Genomic DNA, 14,706 nt, shown 5'->3' on the forward strand with positions numbered 1-14,706 from the left:
TTTTACGCAGTCCTGTTAATACAATTTTGCCGTGCGTTGATTTTCCTGGCCTGGTCCATCACCCCCTCGTACACACTTGCCCCCTTCCCTCAAGCACTCCACATAAATTGTGGCGCGACGTTTTAATGCTTGCCACTGCGCTGACCTCTCGCGCGGCCGTGAGCATTAAGATGAAACACTAAAGGACATTGAGAGTCACTGCCAGCAGCTGCTCCCTTCAGCAAGCTCCCCGTTGTCCAGGCAACCGCAGGGACTCTTGTCTGTAGAGCTAATGGTACCCGACGGGACAAATGTTCCAGAGAGATAAATGCTCCTCGCGTATCTAGGCATGACTTCAGCCACCCATTATTTATCCGCCACGCTTTTGCAAAGAGTGCCTGGATAGAGTGGATGTGGGAGAGGATGTTTCCACTGTTGGGAGAGTCTCGGACTAGAGGTCACAGCCTCAGAATTAAAGGACGTTCCTTTAGGAAGGAGATGAGGAGGAATTTCTTTGGTCAGAGGTTGGTGAGTCTGTGGCATTCACTGCCACAGAAGGCTGTGGAGGCCAGGTCATTGGATATCTTTAAGGCAGAGATAGATTAGTGCGGGTGTCAGGGGTTATGGGGAGAAGGCAGGAGAATGGGGTTAGGAGGGTGGGAGAGATCACCCTGCCTGTGTGTACAATTTTAACTGCACCTCTGTGTCTGACTAAAGAAGGGTCAGACTGAATAAGGGTCTCGACCCGAAACGTCACCTATTGTTTTTCTCCAGAGATGCTGTCTGACCTGCTGAGTTATTTCCAGCTTTTTGTGTCGATCTTCGATTTAAACCACAGTTCCTTCCTACAGATGGTGTTAAACCTCCCACACCTTCTCTCTCCAACGGCTCCACGTCCTTCCTGTGATGGGGCGATCGGAACTGCAACGTTTGATTATTCTCCTACACCCTCCTTTTGTGAACTGCGTGAAAGATCGTTACCAAATGTCAGCACTCCGACACACTACATTACCCTCCCCCCTTACTAGAATAGGCAAGACCTTCAGTAGAGAGAGGGTGGTGTGTACGTGCCGTGTGTGTGTGTGTGTGTTTTATATCAATAATCTGCAGTGTCTTTGTTTGCTTGCCATCCAATCAATCAATCACAATCATAATCACAATCATACTTTATTAGCCAAGTGTGTGTTTTGCAACATACGATTTTGAATTTCATTTGCCACGCAGTCACACCGATAAAAAGCAACAGGACACACACAATACATTTTAACATGAACGTCCACCACAGTGGCTCCTCCACATTCCTCACTATGATGGAAGGTGAAAACAAGTTCAATCTCCTCCCTTCTTTGTCCTCCAGCAGTCGGGGGCCTCGAACCTTCCGCTGACGGGACGATCTTGACTCCCGTAGCCGGCGGCGAGCCTCCCTCATCGGGGCGATGAAAGAAAGTCCGAGGGTCACCAATGAGGTAGATGGCAGTGCAGGAGTGATCTCTAGTTGTTGGTCGGATGGTTCAGTTGCCTGATAACAGCTGGGAAGAAACTGTCCCTGAATCTGGAGGTGTGCGTTTTCACACTTCTGTACCTTTTGCCCGATGGGAGAGGGGAGAAGAGGGAGTGGCCGGGGTGAGACTGGTCCTTGATGATGCTGCTGGCCTTGCCGAGGCAGCGTGAGGTGTGGATGGAGTCAGTGGAAGGGAGGTTGGTTTGTGTGGTGGTCTGGGCTAGCGTCCACAACTCTCTGCGATTTCCTGCTGTCTTGGATGGAGCTGATCCCAAACCAAGCTGTGATGCATCCCGACAAAATGCTTTCATGGCGCATTTGTATCCATATCCAGGTGTCTATCAGGACAGGCCCTCTGGAACATGCTCGGGGGTGGTCCCGTAGGCACAGGGTTGGTTGAGCCCAGCGTGAGGCACTATGCCCTGGGTTGCAGCCCGTGCCCTGTGTACCCACGCAGTCTGCAGTTGGCATTGTTCACAACTCCTGGCTGGTCATCCCCCTCAGGCCTGCAGAGGCCAGTGCAACCAGATGCCAGCTCACGCCACCACCCACCACTGTCTCCAGGCTCTCTGGTCTACAGGGTGGCACAGCTGGTAGAGCCTCTGCCTCTCTACGCCCGAGTCGCGGGTTGGAACCTGACCTCGGGTGCTGTCTGTGTGGAGTTTCCACATTCTCCCCGTGACCCCGCGGGTTTCCTCCAGTCTAGAAAACGTTGGTTAGGCGGCTTTTGGAGTACAGCGTGCAGTTCTGGTCACCCACCCCCCTACCCCCATTACAGGAAGGATGTGGACCCTTTGGAAAGGGTGAGAGGAACAGACTTGGAATGTTTTTCTCTAGAAAGCCGGAGGTTGAGGGCAGACCTGGTAGAAGAGTATAAAATTATGAAAGGGTAGCCAGAGTCTGTCTCCCAGGCTGTGAATGGCAATGACCAGAGGGCAGAGCTTTAACATATGAAGGGCAATGTTCAAAGGCGATGTGCGGGCAGGCTAATGGCACAGAGGGCAGCACGGTGGCGCAGCGGTAGAGTTGCTGCCTTACAGCGCCAGAGACCCGGGTTCAATCTGACTGCGGGTACTGTCTACGTTCTACTTGTGACCGTGTGGGTTCTCTCCGGGTGTTCAGGTTTCCTCCCACACTCCAAAGACGTGCGGGTTTGTAGGTTAATTGGCTTCTGTAAATTGTAAATTATTCCTATTAGGATAGTGCAAATCGCTGGTCGGCGCAGGCTCAGTGGGCCGAAGGGTGTGTTGCCATCTGTGGAGTCCAAAGTCAAGTCTGAAGGCCAGGGGCGGGCGGTGGTGAAGGCAGGTACAATACTGATATGTAAGATGCTTCTGGACAGGCACATGGATACGCAGGGAATGGAGCGATGTGGTCACCTACAGGCAGATACGGTCAGTTTATCGTGGCATCCTGTTCCCCACCTACATTGGGGCAGAATGTGTGGAAGATGCTTTATAGCTAAAGGCCAGAGATGGGAAGAGGATGAAATGGGAAGACGTGAGATTCGGAGGCACCTAAAGTGAAGCCAGCGGAAGGGATGTAGGTGGAAGGGGACGGGAAGAAGGGGAATATCACGGGAGAAACGGGCGTGGATCCACGAGAGGATTTCAATCATTAAACTTATATAAAATACATTTTGCCCAGAGTACGATGCCCCAAGAATATTGCATGATTATCAGCTGACATGTCATTTGCTTCATTTGACTTTAGCCACCTGCAGTTCCTGGACCTGACCTTCCGCAGTCCGTCTTTCCTCTACAAACAGGTGAGGCCAGAGTGTTTGTACCCATGGCTTTACGAGCATGGTCCCGCACCCTCCCCTGACATCAGCCTGAAGAAGGGTCTCGACCCGAAACGTCACCCATTCCTTCTCTCCAGAGATGCTGCCTGACCTGCTGAGTTACTCCACCGACACAGAGATTAATGTTGACACTGAGAAATCTCTTGGAAAATTATCTTTGAAAATAGTCTGGTCTGTGTGATGACTGGGCTAAATCTACAAACTCTCTGCAATTTCTTGCAGTCTTGGGCAGAGTTGCACCCAGACCAAGCTGTGGTCCAACCCCACAGTTTGCTTTCTAAGGTGCATCTGTAGAGGTTTGTCAGAGTACACTCTCAGTAGGCCGTTTCTACTGATAACATAGTGATTCATTCTGATACTGTGACATCTCTTGTGTTACCATGGATTTGATTTTTTCATCGCTTTTTGCACTAATATTTAGATTTTGGTCTTTTTCTTTTCACCGCCTTATAGAATTTATGTATAATTTAGTTTAATTTAGATATACAGCGCGGAAACAGGCAGTTTGGCCCACCGAGTCCACGCCAACCAGCGATCCCTGCACACGGACACTATCCCTCACACACACACACTTGGGACAAGTTACAATTTTACCAAGCCAATGAACCTGCAAACTGCAGGTCAGGTGGAGAACGTGCAAACTCCGTACAGACAGCGGCCTTAGCCAGGGTCGAACCCGGGTCACTGGCGCTGGGAGGCAGCAACTCTACCGCTGCGCACGCTGTGTGTTGGCTGAATCTACGTGGCTGTGTTGCTGCAGCAAGCTAGCTTAGCCACCTCACCACACTTCATGAAGGTGACAATAGATTTGACTTGCCGTGACCAAACTGGGACACCCACTGGAGATATTTTGGTGCTGAAACTTCCGTCTGACATCTCCAGACGCTATTATTAACGCTGCTCCATCGCTAAAGCCTCCTCCTTAGTCTTGTTTAGTTAGTGGTCGACGTGTCAATGAGATGGGTAATGGAAACAGTGGCTCACAGTCCCGGCACCGCACGTTACCTTGTGGTTTCCCACCTCACTGTTGCCACCACAATACCCTCGCGATCTCCGTCCGCTCTTCAACCTGTGCCGCTGAGCAACGCCGACACTCTATTGCAGTTGAGTTAGAAGACGGACATTGCGGAGAGGGAAGATGCCATGACTCGTCCCCAACGCATGCCGTGACTCCCACCGCCAACTCCATCCATCCATCCCCCCCCCGCACGGGATCTGACCGGTTACCAGGTTAATTCCCGGAATGGCGGGACTGTCGTATGTTGAAAGACTGGAGCGACTAGGCTTGTATACACTGGAATTTAGAAGGATGAGAGGGGATCTTATCGAAACATATAAGATTATTAAGGGGTTGGACACGTTAGAGGCTGAAAACATGTTCCCAATGTTGGGGGAGTCCAGAACCGGGGGCCACAGTTTAAGAATAAGGGGTAGGCCATTTAGAACGGAGATGAGAAAAAACGCTGTCAGTCAGAGAGTTGTAAATCTGTGGAATTCTCTGCCTCAGAAGGCAGCGGAGGCCAGTTCTCTGAATGCATTCGAGAGAGAGCTAGATAGAGCTCTTAAGGATAGCGGAGTCAGGGGGTATGGGGAGAAGGCAGGAACGGGGTACTGATTGAGAATGATCAGCCATGATCACATTGAATGGCGGTGCTGGCTCAAAGGGCCGAATGGCCTCCCCCTGCACCTATTGTCTATTCATCGCTCTCTCCCCCGGCCTCCAGTCTCACCTCGCGGTGAGTTGCCGAACCCCCTCGCCAGTTAGATAGAGCTCTTCAGGCGAGCGGAATCAAGGGATATGAGGAGAAGGCAGGAACGGGGGACTGATGGTGGGTGATCAGCCATGATCACAGTGAATGGCGGTGCTGGCTCGAAGTGCCGAACGGCCTCCTCCTGCACCTGTTGTCTGCGGTAAACACAAAATGCTGGAGTAACTCAGCGGGTCGGGCAGCATCTCTGGAGAGAAGGAATGGGTGATGTTTCGGGTCTCGATGGGCTGAATGGCCTAATTCTGCTCCTGGAGTTTATGAACAGTTGTGCAGAAACAGTCTCCTGAACCCACATGCAAGAGGGACCATGCTTTGCTGCCATTTCCCAAGTAGAGTCAGTGCTCCAGGAGTCTTGAGCTCAGTCAAGCCCCAGGCTGCTGTGAACTCCAGCTATCGCTGTCCTTGGTCGACCAGTGGCAGATGTCCTCTCCTCGCCCGGACACCTTTGTGCCCCGGGGGGAGGGGCTCCCACAGCCGATCACAAGGGCACTGTCAGCCCGACCCTGATACCCGCTAGACACAAAATGCTGGAGTAACTCAGCAGCACAGGCAGCAGGGAAGGAAGAGGTGACGTTTCGGGTCAAGACCCTTGATGCACGTTTCGAGCCGAAGCGTCGCCCGTTCCTTCTCTCCAGCGATGCTGCCTGCCCCGCTGAGTTACTCCAGCATTTTGTGTCTCCAGTTTAAACCAGGATCTGCAGTTCCTTCCTACACCTGCTACCTGCTGCCCGGGTGGACAAAGATGCAAGAACACAGGCAGCTGGCAGTGAAGGGACATCTTCCCAATGATATTAAACTGGACTATTCTGTTGGACGGAGCTGGTGTTGTGGTGATGCCAGGCCGCAGTGACGGGGCTGTACCCCGTGTGTGCGTGTGTTGTGGTGACGCCAGGCCGCAGTGACGGGGCTGTACCCCGTGTGTGCGTGTGTTGTGTGTGCAGGTGTATGTTGTGGTGATGCGAGGCTGGTGATGGGACTGTACCCCAGGTGTGTGTGTGTGTGTGTGTGTGTGTATGTGGTGATGCGAGGCTGGTGATGGGGCTGTACCCCAGGTGTGTGTGTGTGTGTGTGTGTGTGTATGTGGTGATGCGAGGCTGGTGATGGGGCTGTACCCCAGGCGTGTGTGTGTGTGTGTGTGTATGTGGTGATGCGAGGCTGGTGATGGGGCTGTACCCCAGGCGTGTGTGTGTGTGTGTGTGTATGTGGTGATGCCAGGCCGCAGTGACAGGCCTGTACTCCAGGCGTGTGCGTGTGTGTGTGTGCGTGTATGTTGTGGTGATGCCAGGCCACAATGACGGGGCTGTACCCCATATGTGTGTGTGTGTGTTGCAGGTGCGGAGGATGACGGGGGCTCTAGTGGCCGTTGGCCAGGGCAGGCTGACGCCCCGGCACATTGCCGAGCTGCTGCAGAGCCGTGACTCCAGGGCCTACCCCGGCAGCCTGATCGCCCCGCCCAGCGGCCTCTTCCTCACCACCGTGGAGTACGACGAAAAGGGTAAGTGGTGAGGAGGTGCATGTACAGCGATCGCTGCAGGCACAGGGGGCGGGTGGGTGTGCACAGGGGTGGGTGGGTGGGCACAGGGGTGGGTGGGTGGGCACAGGGCGGGTGGGTGGGCACAGGGGGCGGGTGGGTGGGCACAGGGATGGGTGGGCACAGGGGGTGGGTGGGTGGGCACAGGGCGGGTGGGTGGGCACAGGGGGCGGGTGGGCACGGGGGGCGGGCGGGTGGGCACAGGGGGCGGGTGGGTGGGCACGGGGGTGGGCACAGGGGCAGGGTGGGTGGGCACGGGGCGGGTGGGTGGGCACGGGGGGCGGGTGGGCACGGGGGGTGGGCACCGGGGCATGGTGGGTGGGCACGGGGGGGGCGGGCGGGTGGGCACGGGGCGGGTGGGTGGGCACGGGGGGCGGGCGGGTGGGCACGGGGCGGGTGGGTGGGCACGGGGGGCGGGCGGGTGGGCACGGGGGCGCGGGCGGGTGGGCACGGGGCGGGTGGGTGGGCATAGGGAACGAGCTGCCACACAACGCAGTAGAGGCAGGTACTATCACTGCATGTAAAAGGCCAGTGGAGAGATACATGGTTCAGAGGGGTTTGGGCCAAAGGCGGGCAGGTGGGACTAGTGTAGATGGGGCATCTTGGTCGGCATGGGCAAGTTGGACCGAAGGGCCTGTTTCCACACTGTCTGACTCTATGACTCCAAGAGAAAGCACAGGAAAATACACTGTCTGTCTCTCTTTCCCACTGTACAGACCTGCACGTGCATGCATGCACATGTAAGGAGAATGCTTACTGCGGGATATAAACACGCACACGCAGGGATGCGTGCATGCAAATCCCCACGTATTAGCACACACACATGCAGGCAAGCATGCACATTCTAAGGTATCGACACACACCTTCAGCAAACTGATACTGGCACGTACAAGATTTACACCTTACGCAAGACCACTCCTGCATTTTAACTTAAATGCATCTAACATCTACACGTGAGGCACTTGTACACACTTTCCAGCACATATACAGATACACGTTCATAATGACACCAGTCTGACTATAATCAGTATATACTGGAGTATATACTGAAGCATATATTCACTGGAGTTGAGAAGGGTGAGAGGGGATCTTATAGAGACGTATAAAATTATGAAAGGTAGACACAAAATGCTGGAGTAACTCAGCGGGTTAGGCAGCATCTCAGGAGAGAAGGAACGGGTGACATTTCGAGACCCTTCTTCGGATTATGACAGGACTGGACAAGCGAGACGCAGGTAAAATGGTCCCAATGTTGGGGGAGTCCAGAACCAGGGGCCACAGTCTAAGAATAAAGGGGAGGCCATTTAAAACTGAGGTGAGATCAAACTTTCACACCAGTCTGAAGAAGGGTGCCGACCCGAAACGTCACCCATTCCATCTCTCCCGAGATGCTGCCTGTCCCGCTGAGTTACTCCAGCATTTTGTGTCTGTCTTCAGCATCCAGTGCAGTATCTGTTCTTCACTGGCACCAGTCCCTGCGCTCTGAAGCTGAGCTCAGTCATTGCACAACAGAGGTGTTTATCAGTATTTATTCGCAATCCAAACCACAAATTATATTGAAGAAAGACACAAAATGCTGGCGTAACCTGTCCCACTGAGTCACTCCAGCATTTTGTGTCTATCTTCCGTGTTAGCCAGCATCTGTATTTCACTTCCTACACAAATGATACTGTTGTATTCAGAGAGGAGCTATCTTGGTGTGGACAGCACATACACCACATTGTTGTGTTTGCCACAACGGCTGTAAGTCGGGGTTGCCAACTTCCTCACTCCCAAATACGGGACAAGGTGACGTCGCTGCCCCGCGCCCCACGTGACAATAGACAATAGGTGCAGGAGGAGGCCATTCGGCCCTTCGAGCCAGCACCGTCATTCAATGTGATCATGGCTGATCATTCTCAATCAGTACCCCGTTCCTGTCTTCTCCCCATACCCCCTGAGCTCTATCCAGCTCTCTCTTGAATGCATTCAGAGAATTGGCCTCCACTGCCTTCTGAGACAGAGAATTCCACAGATTTACAACTCTCTGACTGAAAAAGTTTTTCCTCATCTCTGTTCTAAATGGCCTACCCCTTATTCTTAAACTGTGGCCCCTGGTTCTGGACTCCCCCAACATTGGGAACATGTTTCCTGCCTCTAACGTGTCCAACCCCTTAATAATCTTATATGTTTCGATAAGATCCCCTCTCATCCATCTAAATTCCAGTGTATACATGCCTAGTCGCTCCAGTCTTTCAACATATGACAGTCCCGCCATTCCGGGAATTAACCCAGTAAACCTACGCTGCACGCCCGGCCAACACAACAACAATGGCGGCCGCCCGGCCAACACAACAACAATGGCGGCCGCCCGGCCAACACAGGACAGTTGGCAACCCTGTCTGGACTGTGCTGTGTCATTGAAAGCGTTGATGAGACGGCAGGCTGGATGCTGCACATGTGGGAGAGCAGGATTGGGCCACATCATTAAAGAGATGTTAACATGCACGCCAGATGTTCCAGCTGCAAGCCTCATGCAGATGCCAGTGAGCATGGCTCTGCACCAACTGAATACTCTGCCACAGAGGGCAGTGGAGGCCAGTTCACTGAATGTATTCAAGAGAGAGTTGGATGTGGCTCTTGGGGCTAACAGAATCAAGGGATACGGTGGTGGTGGAAGCAGGAACGGGGTACTGATTCTGGATGATCAGCCATGATCATCATATTGAATGGCGGTGCAGGCTTGAAGGGCCGGATGGCCCGGTCCTGCACCTATTTTCTATGTTTCTCCGTAGCTACGTCCTGAAGGTGACCAGAAACTGAACCGAGGGTTGTCACGGCAACCATCACGAGCCATCACGTTGTGTGTTTTGCTTTGCAGATCTTCGGGTGGAAGATGATGTAACTCGGTGACTGGAGGGGGGAGGACATGTGCCGCCTGTTGTCATGGCAACCGGCATCTCGGATCCAGAGAGGCCCGGCTCCTGCATTGACTCGTGCGCCTTGCTGGTATTGCATAAACACTCCCGAATTACGGAGAACAAACAATGCTGGGATGGAGGCTCATTTCTTTTTAAGTTAAGCTGCCAAAAATAATCAGCTTCTTAAAAAAAAAATAGCTTCCCCCTTGCTTGGTGGTGCGTGGGAATGAGAGGATGGAGCCAGAATCTCCCAGCTTGCCAAAGTCCCTGTCCCCAGCCCCATCAGACACACACACACACACACACACACACAGTATCCTGGGAGGAAATGTGCAGGATGGAACATAGAACAGTACAGCACAGGAACAGGCCCTTCAGCCCACAATGTCCATGCAAGCGCCAGCCAAAGCAACAAAGGCTTTTCACTGTACCTCGGTACATGCGACCTTAAACTAAACCAAACTAACCTCTCCTGCCTGCTCGTGGTCCATATCCCTCCAACCCCTGCATACTCATAGAACAGTACAGCACAGGGACAGGCCCTTCGGCCCACATTGTCCATGCCGAACATGATGCTCAGTTAAACTACTCTCTTCTGCCTGCTCGTGATCCGTATCCCACCCATCCCTTTACATTCATAGAATATAGAACAGTAACAGTACAGCACAGGAACAGGCTCTATGTCTGAGTCATAGATTGATCCAGCGTGGAATCCAGGCCCTATGATCCACTGAGTCCATGTTGACTGTCGAGTTCTATGTTGTCCCACGGGGACAATATTTTTACAGACGCCAATTAACTTTCAAACCTGCACGTCTTTGGAATGTGGGAGGAAACCGAAACACCCGGAGAAAACCCACGCGGTCGCAGGGAGAACGTGCAAACGCCACACAGACAGCACCCATAGTCAGGTTCAAACACGGGACTCTGGTGCTGTAAGGCAGCAGCTCTACCCGCTGCACCACCGTGCCGCCTTTAATTGTCATAATGGCTGTCATAGAACCACTGCACTGTGAGAGGGATCTGGATCATGCGCAGGCAGAAGAGAGTATTTAACTTGGCCTCGTGTTTGGCTGGGACGTTGTGGGCCGTAGGCCTCTTCTTGTGCTGCACTGCTCTGTGTTCCATGTTATTAATCCATCTGTTCACCGACGTCCTTCTGAGAAGGAACCCTGCCATCCTTTCCCTGTGGAGTCTCCATGAACCTCCCGTTCACACCATGAGGTGGAAAAAACCTATCATGTTAATAAAACCAGACATCAAACACAAGCTGCAAGCCATTGCCATTTTGTACAAATAGACGGTTTCCAAGATGGCGCCCAGCCCGGACGACTATGTGCGTGCCAAGTCAAGTTTATTTGTCACATACACATACACGATGTGCAGTGAAATGAAAGTGGCAATGCCTGCGGATTGTGCACAAAAAAGAATTACAGTTACAGCATATCAATAAAGTTAATATAGAGAAGACAACATTTAGTCCCTGGAGTTATAAAAGTTAACAGTCCTGATGGCCTGTGGGAAGAAACTCCGTCTCATCCTCTCTGTTTTCACAGCATGACAGCGGAGGCGTTTGCCTGACCGTAGCATCTGGAACAGTCCGTTGCTGGGGTGGCAGGGGTCCCTCATATTCTTGCTTGCTCTGGATCTGCACCTCCTGATGTATAGGTCCTGCAGGGGGGTGAGTGTAGTTCCCATGGTACTTGAAGCCACAGAAGCAGGTCTGCACCCACGTGCTCCACACTCTTAAACACTGCACACTGTCAATGGCTCGATTATAATCATGCATTGTCTTTCCGCTGGCTGGTTGGCATGCAATGAAAGCTCTTCACTGTACCTCGGCACACATGACAATAAACCAAGCTAAGCTGAACTCGACTGCTGAAACATATTCATGATCACAGATCACTTCCCTATTTCCCCTCTCCATCTATTCATCCAGGTTTAGGTTTATTATTGTCACATGTACCGAGGCACAGAGAAAAGCTTGGTTTTGCATGTTATGCAAACAGATCAGGCATACTAAACATAAATACAATCAAGCCAAATGCAAGTACAATAGGTAGGGCAAAGGGGAGGATACAGAGTGCAGAATATAGTTCTCAGCATTGTAGCGCATCAGTTCCATAGACAAAGTCCAATGTCCACCATGGGGTAGAGGTGAATCAGACAGTGCCCTAGTTTATGGAAGAACCGTTCAGAAGACTGATAACAGAGGGGAAGAAGCTATTCCTGAGTTTGGTGGTGTGTGCCTTCAAGCCTCTGTACCTTCTGCTGGACAGGAGCAGAGAGAAGAAATGGCCAGTGGGACAAGTCTTGATTAGGTTGGCTGCTTTTCTGAGGCAGCGTGAAGTGTTGATGGTGGGGAGTCTGGTCTGTGTGATGGACTGGGCCTCATCCACAACTCTGTCATTTCTTGCGGGTCTTGGGCAGAGCTGTTCCCAGACTGAGCTGTGGTGCAACCCGACAGTATGCTTTCTATGGAGCATCTGTAGAAGTTGGTCAGTCATTGGAGATGTGCCGAATGTTCTCTTTCTCCTCAGGAAGTAGAAGCATTGTTGTGCCTTCTTAGCTGTCATTCTATCTTCTCCTCTGCTCTACCCATTGATCTTGAGTTTGCCATGATTATATGTATAGTATTATCTGATCTATTTGCATAGTATGCAAAACGAAGCTCTTTACTGCACCTCGGTGCATGTGGGATTGTCAACTGTCCCGTATTAGCCAGGACATCCCGTATTTTGGGCTAAATTGGTTTGTCCTGTACCGGGCCGCCCTTGTCCCATATTAATAGGGTTGCCAACTTCCTCACTCCCAAATAGGGGACAAAGGGTGACGTCACCACCCCGCGCCCCACGTGACCTCACCCAGCCAGCGGCCACGTGCTCTTGCTCCACCAATGGCGGCCGCCCGGCCCGGATGGCCACCATTGGTGAGTGGGAGCACGTGGCCGCTGGCTGGGTGAGGTCACGTGTGGCGCAGGGCAGTGACATCACCTTGTCCTGTATTTGGGAGTGAGGAAGTTGGCAACCCTAGGTACATGTGACAATAATAAGCCCAAATCTAATCATTTGGGTGGCACGGTGGCGCAGCGGTAGAGTTGCTGCCTTACAGCACCAGCCACCCGGGTTCGATCCTGACTACGGGCGCTTGTCTGTACGTTCTTCCCGTGACCTGCGTGGGTTTTCTCCAAGATCTTCGGATTTCCTCCAACACCCCAAAGACGCACAGGTTTGTGGGTTAATTGGCTTGGTATAATTGTAAATGTGAGATTGTAAATTGTCCCTAGAGTGTGTGGGCTGGTGTCAGTGTGCAGGGATCGCTGGTCGGTGCCGACTCGGTGGGCTGAAGGGCCTGTTTCCAAGCTGTATCTCTAAACAAAACTAAAAGATGGTAGAACGTAACTCCCTGGTCCACTCGTCCCTTCCTACCCAAACCACCCCAACCCCGGGCACTTTCCCCTGCAACCGCACGAGATGCAACACCTGTCCCTTTACCTCCCCCCTCAACTCCATCCAAGGACCCAAACAGTCTTTCCAGGTGAGACAAAGGTTCACCTGCACCCCCTCCAACCTCATCTATTGCATCCGCTGTTCTAGATGCCAACTTATTTACATCGGCGAAACCAAACGCAGGCTCGGCGATCGCTTCGCTGAACACCTGCGCTCGGTCCGCATTAACCAACCTGATCTCCCGGTGGCTGAGCACTTCAACTCCCCCTCCCATTCACAGTCTGACCTTTCTGTCATGGGTCTCCTCCAGTGCCATAGTGAGGCCCACCGGAAATTGGAGGAACAGCACCTCATATTTCGCCTGGGCAGTTTGCAGCCCGGTGGTATGAACATCGACTTCTCCAACTTTAGATAGTTCCTCTGTCCCTCCCTTCCCCTCCTCCTTCCCAGATCTCCCTCTATCTTCCTGTCTCCACCTATATCCTTCCTTTGTCCCGCCCACCTGACATCAGTCTGAAGAAGGGTCTCGACCCGAAACGTCACCCATTCCTTCTCTCCCGAGATGCTGCCCGACCTGCTGAGTTACTCCAGCATTTTGTGAATAGAACAAAAGTCTAATTGTTTGCAATATTTGAAAGAGATTGTACAGTGAACATTGATTTGCATAACAGGGAAATAAAGTACTTCAAATTGTCTTGGTTACAGAGGTACATGAGTTCTTTTGTTTCATCTCAACAATTGTGAACGGTGTGGGTTCAGAGATGCTGCTGTGAGACTTGTGTTTCTGTGCTTCCCTTTGATATATGCACGTCCGCCAACCACAAAGTTTATTTTCAGCCCTTCCTCTATGCAGAGGAGTTCAGCGGAATTAGATCGTTTGCCACCATCAAACTGTGCCGAGGACATTTGTCTCTTCAGTGTATTTGAGGCAGAGCTCCCTCTCACGCCAGGCGATCATTCTCAGTCGGAGTATTGCAGAACGAAGATTCCCAAACCTGGCAGAGGACCATTGGTGAGTGGCAAACACCACATTACTTTCCATTTACTACCTGCCGTGTCCGTAGAGTTAACATTGGAGTCGTCTCAGCAAGCAAGTGGAATACGCGATTGTACAGGTCTGTAATTGTGCAAGGCCTCTTATAATTTTAGACACCTCACATCAACCTGTGGCGCTCCAAGAGAAAACTGGATTACTAGCGTAGGAAGGAACTGCAGATGCTGGTTTACACCGAAGATGGATACAAAATGCTGGAGTAACTCAGCGGGTCGGGCAGCATCTCCGGAGAAATGAATAGGTGATGTTTCGGGTCGGGTCTGAAGAAGGGTCTCGACCTGAAACGTCACCTATTCCTTTTCTCCAGAGATGCTGCCTGACCCATTGAGTTACTCCAGCTTTTTGTGTCTATAAACTGGATTATTATTTGCTTTAAATACCCCTCTCTCAAGTAATTGTTGTTTCCCAGTTATTGGCAGTGTATTCTACCTATCTTCTGTAGGGAGAGGTTGGACAGACTTTGATTGCTTTCTCTGGAGTGGCAGATGCTGAAATGAGACCTGATAGAACTAAATTTTATATAAAATGATAAGAGGCAAGGATAGGGTGGACAGTCAGGATCTTGTTCCCAGGCTGGAAGTGGCAAAGATTCCAGAGCATTGCTTTAAGGGGAGAGGGGGGGAGAAGTTTAAAGGGGATGCGCAGAGCACAGTGCGTGCCTGGAACATGCTGCCAGGGGTGGTGGTGGAGGCAGAAATGATCAATGGTGTTTAAGG

The 14,706-nt window shown here is 52.0% G+C and overlaps 1 protein-coding gene across 2 annotated transcripts in view; it reads left to right on the forward strand.

Annotated features, from left to right (window-relative positions):
- The window catches only part of pusl1 (pseudouridine synthase like 1), a 70,662-nt gene that overhangs the window by 40,860 nt on the left and 15,096 nt on the right, over window positions 1–14,706 (forward strand). The window contains exons 6-8 of one of the 2 annotated variants that reach the window (XR_013549168.1): window positions 3,194–3,248; window positions 6,386–6,548; window positions 9,445–9,572. Coding sequence is in view for 1 of the 2 variants with exons in the window: in XM_078425500.1 (XP_078281626.1) it covers window positions 3,194–3,248; window positions 6,386–6,548; window positions 9,445–9,476 (250 nt within the window). In the remaining variant the exon portion in view is untranslated. Of the gene's footprint in view, window positions 1–3,193; window positions 3,249–6,385; window positions 6,549–9,444; window positions 12,294–14,706 lie in introns of those variants that run through there. The other variant, XM_078425500.1, reaches the window with a different exon arrangement.

Source organism: Rhinoraja longicauda, chromosome 30 (assembly GCF_053455715.1).
Source record: "Rhinoraja longicauda isolate Sanriku21f chromosome 30, sRhiLon1.1, whole genome shotgun sequence".
Lineage (NCBI taxonomy): Eukaryota > Metazoa > Chordata > Chondrichthyes > Rajiformes > Arhynchobatidae > Rhinoraja > Rhinoraja longicauda.